Raw genomic sequence first — 12854 nt, 5'->3', positions numbered from 1 at the left:
AAGCAAATCATAGAAACCTTTCACTCCATATCCACTGTTTCCTCAGCCAGGGCTCAGTCTCATTCGAACCATAACATAGTAAATGAATTCTGGCTAATACGAAGATAATTAGCAGGAAAATCAGGGAAATTGGCAGATGCTGCTCAAGCAGGAGAAAAAAATTCACTGAAGCCTCTTTGGGCTTTTAATCAAGTGTGTAAGGTACTCCTTTAGAGGAGCTACTGAATAATTCTATTTGAGTCACATAAGTGATTAGGAAAAGGTAAGGGGCATCCCATAAGGGGACAATTCTAGTGAACACCACACGTAAAGGAAGGGTGAGAGCCAGAACAGGTATGCAATCACCCTGACCTACACAGGGAGGGAGGCCGGGCAGCAAGAGGGCTGAGCAGGAAATGGAGCCCCTCAATTGGCTGCAATTACCACTCCACAGGGGGCTAGGGCTGGGGAGGGGAAAGGATATGAAGGGCAAGTAAATTAATGGATGTGGCATTCCTGAGGAGAATGGGAACAGGGAGTTAGCCTCCAATAAATCAAATGCTCCAGACCCCTAAACACGCAGATGAGCGGTGCCTCTTTCCTTCTGAGTTTGGCCTGCAGGTATGATGCACGTGTGCACACATGCACACACTGAATTTTGTGAAGTAAATTGCAAAACCAAGAGTTTTGGGGGATAACACCAGAAAAACATTTACGTCATTCTTGATTCCAAAATATTCTGCTGGAAAATGTCCAAAATCTAATAAAATTTAAGTTATATTTCTCTGAGAGTTCTAACTGTGAAAAATAAAGAAAAAAATAAGCCAGTTTCATTTGACTCCCTCTGTGTCTCTGAAGAGCTACGACAGCTGAGGGAGTTAGTAAAAGTGTCTGAGGTGGCGTCATTAGCCGCTATGTCCTGAAGCCCAAATGAGGTCTTTAGTTTTATTCCAGTATCAGCACATCTCATGATTTCCTTTTATTAATTCCCTGGATTCGGGAATGTATCAAAAAGTAGGTGGTATAAGACACCAGCTTTTTTTTTTTTTACACTAAACAAAATGACATTTGGCATACAAAAGTAACTTTATTGAGGAAGTCACTTGAAGGTTTAAAAATATATTAAATGATGCCTAAAAATACCAGTTATGGGGATTCAGGCCAAATATTATTGTGATCTTTCACCTTAAAAATATTTTCCGACTCATTTTATATTGAGACGTCCTCACATTTAAACTATGCTCACAAGGAAAATTTCTATTTTCAGTTTACAGAATAGAAACTTGGAAAAGACTGCGTACTTTTTCTGCCCTTTCTTTTCCAAACAATAGAAAGCCATTACCTGAGCCCAGCTTGTTCTGGAACAGTGCTCACAGACAAGCCAGGCGGCCATGCTGTCTCTTCAGCCACTCTGTTTTCAAGGCTGGTTTTGGCTGAGAGGCTTCTGAGAAGGTAATCCTTTCTGCATTGTCATTAGAATAGCTTTTTTTTTTTTTTTTTTTTTTTTTTTTTAAGAATATCTAGGCCTTGTGTTCTCAGAAGGCTTATTCTTTCAGTGATTTTTGCTTTTCCTTTTTTGTGGATAACGTACTAAACACTCTTCCTGGTTCAGTCCTCCAAGAGAAGTTCTCATAAGAGGGTAGAAAAATCTCATTTCTTATAAAATGGAGGGAAACCATTGCCTGCCTAGCAAAGTTTACCAGCGTAAGAGCAAGGATCATAAAATCCACTTCTGGCATTCACAGCACATTTATTTTAAGGCAGTACAAGGTTAGTGAGTCTTGCCATTTGTTAAGAAGCAACAAAGGTTTATCAACCTGGGGAAGGCTGGTAGTTTTAGAAGTAGTAGGGGCTAAATTCTTACAGCAGTCTAAAAAATTAGAAAAACAAAAACCAAAAATGTATTGCAGTTTTTTGGGTGGATTTCAAAAAAACAACTTTTTTTTAAATGGTCTTATTCATCTGTGTGTGACTGCCGTGTGCAGAGGGGGTTTCAATGAACAGAAAAGACTCCCAGTGAACAATGGGATATTTAATGCAAACAAATGCTCCTACTGACAAAGGAGTCTTGGCTACTCACCTATTTTTGAAAAGACATAAAAAATTCAAAATAACCACATTTTGAATTAAAATAGGTATCATTTTCCAAGTTTATGGACCACAAACTTCTAAAACTAAAATGGTCCCAGCCTTAACAACTATCCTCACCTGCTCTTTTCTATAACATTTACTTTGAACACATAATGCTTTCTTCATTTAAAAAAAAAAAAATCTGTGATTGTTTAAATAAAAAGTCGCTGGAAAGCATACCTTGTATTTTTTCTTTCACTAACGGTGTTTATTTAGAACAAACAGAATGAGAAGAGGTCAGAATTAAATACTAGGTTGGTGCAAAAGTAATTGCAGTTTTTGCCATTACTTTTAAATGGCAAAACTTCAATTGCTTTTGCACCAACATATACAGTCCTGAGTTCTTGTTTATAATTAAATTAGCATCTGTATACTTTTCTGAATGGATTTACTGACACAACTATCTGAGAGGCAAACCAGCATTCCAAGCAAACCTTTCTCTTCAAGATAGTCACACAGCAGAAGCTGTTTTAAAACAGACTTGCTGAAGTAGCATTTCTGTTTCCACCCGGTAAGGGAAGGCTGTAGCCTGAATGCAGAATTGATATTCCACGTCACATGATGGGGCGGACAGGTTCTGCAGAGCAACATCCAGTGTGTAAATACAGAGCAACACTGGAAATGCTCAGCGGCTGGTGGTTGAGTTTATTTCAGTAAGTGAAATTACTCGATAGGATGGTTTGTTAAGCGTTTGTTAAATCCCTCCAAAACCAAACCAAACCAAACCAAGCAAAGGTAGGGTCAGCACACCAGCAGAGAGAAAAGCTAATCCACAAAGAGACGTGTTCAAGCCCTTCTACTGAAATGTGGTGCATAGTTTCTTAACTGAAGAGATTTTTAATAAAAAACACTGAAAATGTGCAGCTCCAGAAAGGTTGACTCAAACTATGTTTAAGAAATGGGGTCAATGTGGAATGTATGAAGAGATTTTAAAATGATACAGGAAAAAAATCCTAAGCTCTGCAAACAGAAGTCACCTCTTAACATCTTTTACAGTTTGTGTGTGAAAAGGAATTTGTGCTTGGCTACTGGTACTAAAATTGTACTTCATCTCAGGAAAAGCAGAGGGGTGCATTTCACACCAAAGCCCTGGCAACTGTAAGGCTCTGAAAGAAGGCAGCATAAAGTTTGTTTTCATACATGAAATAATATTGAGACCAAAAGTTCACTCTATGTATAGTTGTGTCTTAAGGTCAAAAATTTTTGAGATAAGGAAATTCAAAGACTTGGGGGAGAATTTTAAAAGTAAAAGCACTGTATGTGTGTGGACTCATAAGTGCAAAAATGAACCTCAAAAGTCTTCTAGTTCATATAAATGTGCCAAACAATTTAAAAGTTATAACCATCTACAGTAACTATAACAAATATATATAACATACCTATATATAGAACACCAACATACATGTTTATATACATTTATACACACATGCACATGAAAGGAGTGGGAGTGCTGGGCTCCTACTGAGCCACTCTGTACCGTCAGCTGGAACAGTGACTAAACAAGCCATGTTCCTAAGCCATGCTGCTCATCTTCCCAAGCCGTCTTGCTCCGTAGAGGTGCCTGCAACGATGGCCTGCTGCAGAATACAGAGTGGCTTTTTCATGTTTGATGGGTTGTAAGAAACAAAAAACCAACTATGGCATCTATGAAGACTATGCAACAGAGACTGTAAGTGGCCCGCAAAGCCAAAAAAATATATTATCCGGTCCTTTCTAGAAAAACTTTGCTTTTTCCTATTTCTACAGGACAAAATGAGATGCCATTCCCAACAAGCAGGATAAGAAAAATTTAAATTACCCTCAGATGGTGTGTGACTCAAATAAACGTTTGGTTATAAATGAAGGAAGGTACTTTCACAAGAGAAAACAATCTTACAGAGTCTTCAATTGCTACAAATACCCCATTTTCAGAATATCCCACAGATGAATGTATGGTGGTTAGAATGTAGTAACATTTGACATAGGAGACTAGTTTTAGAAGCTAGTCTCCCCTGAAACTTATATTTTGTTTTTTCTTTTTTTCAATGAGAAATATTTGATCACTGTCTGTAATAGCTTATAGTCTTCATTCTTAAGAAACATCCAGAATCAAAGGATATCAGGTATTGATGTTTTTTCTTTTTTTGGGTATCAGGTATTAAGCCTGATATTATTGTTGCCTTCTGACCTTTAAAATTCTAGCCTTCAGCCAAAAACATATATTTCATTCTTGAAGTGATTTTTGTCAATAGCTAACAAAATTAATCTTTATTAACTTGGTATACGTAGGATGTGTTATGATTTAGAAAGAGCTAGTCACTGAAACAAGTTCAAAACCTGTGAAGCCAGCATTAAATACCTAGAGACTGAATAAAGAAAAAAAAACAGGTCTGACAACGTGAATCTCTTCTTGTGTCATTGGCTACCACCTGCGGTAAGAAAACACAAAGTTCAGGACGAAGAGGCATGCTGATTTGGACCCAAAACAGACTGCTTCTTTACCCAGTACTATGAAAATGCCCTTTTAGGAAGTAATAGTATAAATAGCAGGGCAGTATAATAGTATAAATAGCAGGGCAGTATGAGATGTAAAGATAGGGAATTCCAAAACTATTCTGGACTTTTTAAAGAATACATAACATTTTAGGGAAAAGTTTATCCTCAACAAAAGGCAACAAATGAATTCCTTCCTCCAGCAAAGAACTCTCCCACTCCTCACTTCCTTCTCTCTGATAATGCAGGTATAACCTGTTCCTCAGGAAATGGCCCATCTCCAAATTCCTCCTCCAGGAGCTTCTGCTCCTTAACTGATTCATTCCTGTGGTCTCCATTCCTTGAGCACTCCACCCCCACATTAGTCAATTCTCTATGTGGTTCTGCTGTGATTCTTATGTAATGTCTTAGAGTCATGCTTCAGATAGTCACTGCTACTCTAAGACTGGCAGCAGACATGGACAAGGTCATCTGGTAAGTGCTAAGTGCATTTTCTTCTGGACTTTCAGAAATTGATGAATCAGTTTAATAGTTGAGACTCAAAAGTTTCCTGGTAATTAACTCGCTTGGCAGATCTATTGGTGATTTTATACTGTTTAAGTAATCCATTACAACGAAGTCCTGTTCCAAATGATCCACATTTCCATTGAAATTACAGAGATAGTCTACAGTCACATTACCACCCGGCAAAAAATAATTCTCAGGCAAAGTGGAGCCCAACACTATCTCGGGTTCCATTTAATTTGTTGCTTGTAAGTGGTGTTGGTTTCTTCTCAACACAGGACAAAATAACTCCGATGATTAAAAATGATTAAACATTTTGGCAACTAGGAAGCGTTCTCCAGTGGTGCTGCTTCAGGCATTCCACCAGCAGTACAGTCTCAAATAAAAATAAAACCATGTTAAACTGTATCTCTCCTCTTCTCTAGAGTGTTTGCTTTTTGTATTTCCTTTAGTAAACAAGAAATGAGAAATGAACTCACCACACCGTAGGAATATGTGTCACAAGTTTCTGACACAGGGAGACTTTGGATAACTTCTGGAGCCATCCATGGGAAAGTTCCAACCAAGGACATGTGTGTTGTATGGTTATGGAACCGAGAGGCACCAAAGTCACAAATCTGAGGAGACAGGAATCAGTATCAACTTTCTACTTATTGGCTAATTAAGGAATTATTAGTTACAAAAATCTACATCTGAAATTAACAATTTTTAAAGTGAAAGAAGTAGTCTTACCTTCAATACTCCATCAGCAGCTATAACAACTAAAAAAGAAAAAAGGATAAATTATGACAATCATCTAATTGGTTTGAGCTGTTTTCTACTGGAAAAACCATAAACTTCTATTTCTGTCTTCAATATGGGATTACGAAAGGTGAAATCAATGTATTTACAGCATTGAGGATTCTGCAAAAGGGGGCTGACATTAAAACAAAAACTTCATTCCATCAGGTACTGATTAAAAAGCCTTCTGAGACATTTATTTTATCTAAATGCAGTACTCTCCAATAAGAAAGGCACAAATTAGTAGTAGTTAGGAGAACCAAATTTTTACCTGGGTTCTGCCCGTATACCGCCAATGTGACACTGAGGTAGTCATTAGCTTTACTACTTCGTATTATATGTAGGGTTTCCTCCCAACTGAGTGATTTTTGTTAAAGGTGGAGAGAATATTCATTCATTCACTTGCTCATACATTCATTCATTTAATAAATATTTGCTGAGGCTACTGTGGGTAAGGCCACGTACTATGCTGTGGAACAGGACTGTGAGCAAGTCTGGCACTGTCTTTGCTCTCAGGGGGTTTATATTCTTATCAGAGAGACAATTAAATAAACATCTACAACAAAGTGGGATAGATTCCATGATGAGAGAAACAAACAAACTATAGAGCCAAAGAACAATGATATCTATGTCAAGGGAGGTCAGATGAAGTTTCCTGTAAGAAATGATGCTTATGCTAAAACCTGAAAAACACAGGAGCTAACCAGAAAGAGGAGAGCTGAGGGAGGAAAGCAGTTTCCTAGGCCGAAGAGAGAGTCTATGCAAAAACTCAGGAGCAGACAAAAAAGGCATGGCAATTTTGGAAGGTAGGGGCCAGGTCAAGAAAAGCCCTTGTGAGAAAGAGAAAGCCAACGAACAATTTTATGTGGAGGAATGAAATGAGCAAAGTTGCAGAGGGGAGACTATGTCAGAGAAGAATAGACCTGGAGGCAAGGGGATCACTTTGCACTCAAGGTTTTGTGGTCCAGGAGACAGATGAGGACGCCTGTACTAAGGCAGTGGCAAAGGACAGGAGAAAAGTTGACCGAGTCAAAAAATATTTACGATGTAGGATCACCTAGGCTTGATGAATGGCTGGTTATTGGGGGAGAAGGAAGAGAACTCAAGGATAAAATCAGATAAAGAACCAATACAGATTAATGGTTAGAATAGGAGCTCTGGATTTAAACAGTAACTACTATTTATCTCATTTCTGGCTTGGGCAAACAGTACTGCCACTTGGTAAAGGAAATGCAGGGATGATTTTTTGGGGGTAGCGAGAAAATGAAAAGATTAATTTGGACATAATATATTTTAGGGTCTTAACAAATATCTATGTGGATGTGTCTAATCAGCAGATAGATATATAGTTTTGAAGTTGAGATCTGTTTTCGAGTGTTAACATGTAAATAGGGCTTTTATGGGAGTGCAGAGATCAGAGCATAAGAGGAGATGAGTCCAAGGATAAAGTTCTGAAGAACTGTTTCAGATGTTTCTTTTGTAAACCGTGCAGTGCCTTGAACATGATAGATGATCAATACTTACGAGTTACTGATGATTTTACCAAGGAGGGAAAATGAGCTTTGTATGATATAACATTTGAAAATTGCCTCAGGGTAAACCTGATACTATAAGTATTAAGCTATAAACTTTTATAAATAGAAATGTAAATATTATTAATTTTATATTCAGCTTTCTCATTATAAGATTAACAAGTGCTCATTAGAAAAACTGCCACTATAAAAATATATAACACCACTTTGGGAGGCCAAGACGGGTGGATCACGAGGTCAGGAGATCGAGACCATCCTGGCTAACATGGTGAAACCCCGTCTCTACTAAAAAATACAAAAAATTAGCCGGGCGAGGTGGCGGGCACCTGTAGTCCCAGCTACTCGGGAGGCTGAGGCAGGAGAATGGCGTAAACCTGGGAGGCGGAGCTTGCAGTGAGCCGAGATCCGGCCACTGCACTCCAGCCTGGGCGACAGAGCGAGACTCCGTCTCAAAAAAAAAAAAAACAACATAACACAGAAAGTGAAACTCTGGTTACCTTTCCAAGGGAAAAAGAATTGCTATAAGTTAGTTCTGTATTCTTTCAATATGAGTGTATGTGTTTTTCTATTTAGTAACTATAACACATATAACTGTAACTTTTTAAAATGGGGACATTCTCCATTGTTATATAGTCTTCATAATGATAGCATGGATAAATCCATAATTTAGTTAGTCATTCCTCTTTTGTAGAAGATTTAAGATATACTGAAGTCCAACAATATAGTTAAATTGAAATTCTGATCATGAACTGAAAATTTACAAATTCATAAAACTGGTATTTTCTACTACAGTCTAGATTATTTCCTAATGACTTCCTGTTAGCTGACCATATATCAAAAGTGCTTAGTTCCAGGAAGCTTATGTCTAAGAAGAACCAAAGAATGTGTGATAGCCTAGAAGAGGAAAGGACAATCAGACAGGGTTAAATTGGTGGGCCAACCTGGACTACTGATGAGTGGCAGGTCCCGATAACTTCCCTCCCCGCCCCTATCTCTTCACCCCCTGCTAAACACACACACACTCACACACACAAACGTCACAGTCCTGGGGCATGTGCAAGGGTACCTGATCGATTCATTCCCTGGTCCTCTTCCACTACTTGTCATCACTACCTGTTCTAAGGATCACACTATTAGCATATACTCATTTTAATTAAAGATCTCCTAAAAATAGAGAGTTCTCTTCCTCCTTGCTGAGAGGGAGCATTTAGAAAGCATGTAAATAATTAATTGATACGAGGGTATTCAAAATAGTAGCAAACTCTGGTGTTTACTTTAGCTAGTTCTATAACCCTACTGCCTTTCTCAGATAACTCTGAAGTGACATAACGGAAGAAGCATTCTGTTACCACTCCTACTTGAAGGTAATGTCTAATCCTGCAAGTTATTTTAAAATGCTCACCCTCCAAATTATAAAATACAGGGCCATAAATAAACTTTAGAAAGTAGAGAAGAAGAGAAAGAAGAAAAAGAGAGCCTTTACTTTCCAAACTTCCAAACATGTGGCTCATTTTGCACCTTACTCCAGGTAATACAGGCAGGACTGGCACAAACAATTTACACCATGCAATTCAGATGCAACAAGAACAAAATTCAAAATTGATAGTGCACAAAGCCACCAAAAAATAGAAGACTAAAAATATATGACTGCACACTTTGACACAGCAGTATCTCTTTTAGAAAATGATTCTAGGGAAATAATTAGGGATGTCTTGAAAAATTTGGCTGAAATAGTAAGCCCAACATTTCTTATCAGAGAAAAAATGTAAACAATTCAAATGTCCACATTCTGGGCTATATTTATACAGTGAAATGCTGTGCAGCTTCCTCAAATAATATCAAGGATTTTGTTATTTATTGACAGTAGAAAGGCTTCCATGGTATCAGCAGTGAGTCCAATAGTAGGTTACAAAAGATATGTAAAAGCATGATGCTCATTTCTACATGCAAGTGTATATAATTTGTAATAAAATAGGTAAAATAAAAACATAACTACATTACCATTTCTTGACTTGAGGTCTCTGTGAATCACCTTGACAGGAGCCTCCATATGTAAATAGTGCATTCCTTTTCACACAAGAAGAAAGAAAGGCCTATTAATATTTTTCAACATTACATCAGTATTACCTTTCATAGTTTTTCAAAGAACTCAAGAGCAGAAACTAATTCACATGTCTTATTCTTCCATGACTGATAAAATGAGAAGAGAATATATCTACATTAGTAACATGTATATGTGAAGTCAAATTTATAAACTTTAATCTCTTAGAGATTAGGAATTTGACTGTGGGTAAAGCTAACTTCTTAAAATACCTAACAAGGACACCTTAATTTTCTGCAGTCTGCGTGAAAATAGTACAGTAACCACTGAAAGGAGTGCTCCATGACTAAGGTATTCCACTACCAACTACCTTCTAAATCTGCCAAAGTTCTGAGTAAAATTTGCGGTTTTCATCTGGTTGTCTGCGGTTACCCAGCTGCAGATTCTGATGTCCAGTTACCAAAGTTCCGGATGTCTATGGTTACCCAGCTGCAGCTTGGCTTATTTTCTCAGTACCCATTCCAACAAGACCTGGGAGTGGATGTGGAGTAGCAGTGGGGAGAACTGGGAGGATTAGTTATGGTTAGTAAATAATTTTATGATCTTCAGATAAAAAAGTATATAGTAGTTACAAAATATTTCATTCCTTTCACAAGGATAAATCTTTGAGATAATCTGTATTTCAACATACTCCAAAATTCTTTCCATCATATTTAGGATGTAAATCCAATTACTTCAGTATATTGGGTATATATAAGCTTTTCAGAGTTTTATTATTTTGAGTCAAAAATTATACTTTAAAGACATATTTTATGGTTACCACCTTAGCAGTTTTTGACCCTTTCTGTATTTATGTACTGTCTACCCCTTTAGAATAAAAAAAGGATGATTTTCTACTAAAATATATCTTCTTTATTTCTCAAGTTGTCTTTTCTAAATAATGGCAGAAACAGCCTCCCCCTCACCTCCAAATCAAACAGGTTTCTTTTTAAAATGAACAATACATTGAAAATAATTTAATAAGAGGCTTTGGCTTTTTAAAGTGTATAGAACATTTTAATTTTATAGAGGTTAATTTTAAAATCTCTTCTTCTTCTACTATTTTAATTATTGTATATTGAAGAATCGTGAAAGGACAAAGAAAATAAAAAAATTTAAACTCTTGCCTTTTAATGATATCACTGAATGATATTACTGAAAAGAGTCAAGTTAACACAAGTATTAGTAATTATGTGATCTTAGATAAGATGTAACTGGGATAAAGGAAATTTCTCTTCTGATACAAAGTTCTACATCCCTCAAACTGCAAAAATTCAATAGCTACAACTTGGGTAGCATTTAATAATCTATATGACTGGATTTCACAGTTACCTCTGTCTTGCTTTAGAATCAAATTCCTTAATAATTTTTCAGGTAGGAACTGTATAATTACTATTACTGGTAGAGATAGTTTCTACACTTGCTGACAAGTAAGGATTTCAAAAAACAAGACTCAAATACAAAAGCTTTAAATATAGGCACTTTTCTTCCTCATGGCAGATTATCATAAGCAAAAAGTACCATAAAGTTTTTGTGTACAGTGCATAGTACACATTTAAATAATATTTCATATAAACAATAGTCATCACACTCACATAAAATTCTATTTAATGTTTTTGTAGATCCATCTATAATTCTGCCTTATTTTTATTGCAAACAATTAAGAAGGCTGAAAAATACTTTCATCAGGTGTACATTCAGGGTTTCCTAGAAAAAGAGTTGGCAGGTATATGGCCGGGCGCGGTGGCTCAAGCCTGTAATCCCAGCACTTTGGGAGGCCGAGATGGGCGGATCACGAGGTCAGGAGATCGAGACCATCCTAGCTAACACGGTGAAACCCCGTCTCTACTAAAAATACAAAAAACTAGCCGGGCGAGGTGGCGGGCGCCTGTAGTCCCAGCTACTCTGGAGGCTGAGGCAGGAGAATGGCGTAAACCCGGGAGGCGGAGCTTGCGGTGAGCTGAGATCCGGACGCTGCACTCCAGCCTGGGTGACAGAGCAAGACTCCGTCTCAAAAAAAAAAAAAAGAAAAAGAAAAAGAAAAAGAGTTGGCAGGTATAACTGAGGAGACTTTTGGGGAGAATTGGAATGAGTGGTGACCATTTTGAGACTGGATTGGAGTTTATCTGCTTTTGTTCCTTTTAAGCATTGCTGATTGACTTGCAGCGATTTCAGATATACTTGCTGGTCCACCCTCCATTTATCTTCACATCCAGAAAGAAGAGAATCTTTTTTGCTTTGAGGAGATATTGTCTCAACAGCAATGACGCTGAGCAATGCCTATTTCAAAATACATGAATCAACCTTTACTTAAAATAAACTATTCATTTTTTGATTTCTCAACATATCATTGCTCCAGTGGATTCAACCATAGGTCAACCCAAAAGGTACACAGCTGAATTTGAAACAGAATCTACAAAAATCAAGCCTTCCTACTTAATCTCTTAAATTCTTAAGTTCTACACACAGCTTTATCAGAGAAAGCTGAAGTCATTCCTAAAGCCCTGATTTGTTTTTTTTTGGGCCATCTTTAAAGGATTTTTAAAATGTTAAGTATTACTTGTGTTCATAAACATACAAGCCTCTTCTCTGCCTCACTCTTCTCACCTGAGGTGAAACACATTAGCCAGACAGGCAAAAGGGATTTTATTAATCTGCAGTTTTGGACACCATCGGGGGCCCAATCCCATTCTCTCCTTCCCTATTTTTTTTTTTTTTTTTTTTTTTTTGAGAAGGAGTCTCACTCTGCCACCCAGGCTGGAGTGCAATGGCCCAATCTTGGCTCACCACAACCTCTGCCTCCCGGGTTCAAGTGATTGTTCTGTCTTAGCCTCCCGAGTAGCTGGGATTACAGGCATGTGCCACCACCATGCCCAGCTAATTTTGTATTTTTAGTAGAAATGGGGTTTCTCCATGATAGTCAGGCTGGTCTCAAACTCCTGACCTCAGGTGATCCGCCTTCCCTGGCTTCCCAAAGTGCTGAGATTACAGGCGTGAGCCACCGCGCCTGGCCTCTCCTTCCTTATTTTTAACTCTGGTGCCAGTTTGCTATCTAATTCTTTTTTTTTTTTTTTCTAGACTGAATCTCACTCTGGCTGGAGTGCAGTGGCTTGATGTTGGCTCACTGCAAACCTCTGGGGCTTGAGCGATTCTCGTGCCTCAGCCTCCCAAATTGTTGACTACAGGCGAGTAGTGCATCACCACGCCCAGCTAATTTTTTGTATTTTTAGTAGAGACAGAGTTTCGCCTTGTTGGCCAGGCTGACCTCAAACTCCTGGCCTCAAGAGACCCACCCACCTTGGCCTCCCAAAGTGCTGGGATTATAGGCGTGAGCCACTGCACCAGGTCCAGTTTGCTACCTAATTCTATTCCTTCTC

General features: G+C 37.9%; 1 protein-coding gene across 3 annotated transcripts in view; it reads right to left on the bottom strand.

Moving 5' to 3' along the window:
• The window catches only part of MAP3K20 (mitogen-activated protein kinase kinase kinase 20), a 193391-nt gene that overhangs the window by 73623 nt on the left and 106914 nt on the right, over positions 1-12854 (bottom strand). For all 3 annotated transcript variants that reach the window (XM_025404318.1, XM_025404317.1, XM_025404319.1), the window contains exons 5-7: positions 9399-9464; positions 5818-5846; positions 5565-5702 (exon numbers count right to left, since the gene is read on the bottom strand). In XM_025404318.1, the coding sequence (XP_025260103.1) occupies positions 5565-5702; positions 5818-5846; positions 9399-9464 (233 nt within the window). The remainder of the gene's footprint in view (positions 1-5564; positions 5703-5817; positions 5847-9398; positions 9465-12854) is intronic.

The sequence above is a fragment of the Theropithecus gelada genome, chromosome 12 (assembly GCF_003255815.1).
Source record: "Theropithecus gelada isolate Dixy chromosome 12, Tgel_1.0, whole genome shotgun sequence".
NCBI lineage: Eukaryota > Metazoa > Chordata > Mammalia > Primates > Cercopithecidae > Theropithecus > Theropithecus gelada.
The sequence above is the reverse complement of the archived record's forward strand: the minus strand, read 5'-3'. Positions and strand labels throughout refer to the sequence as shown.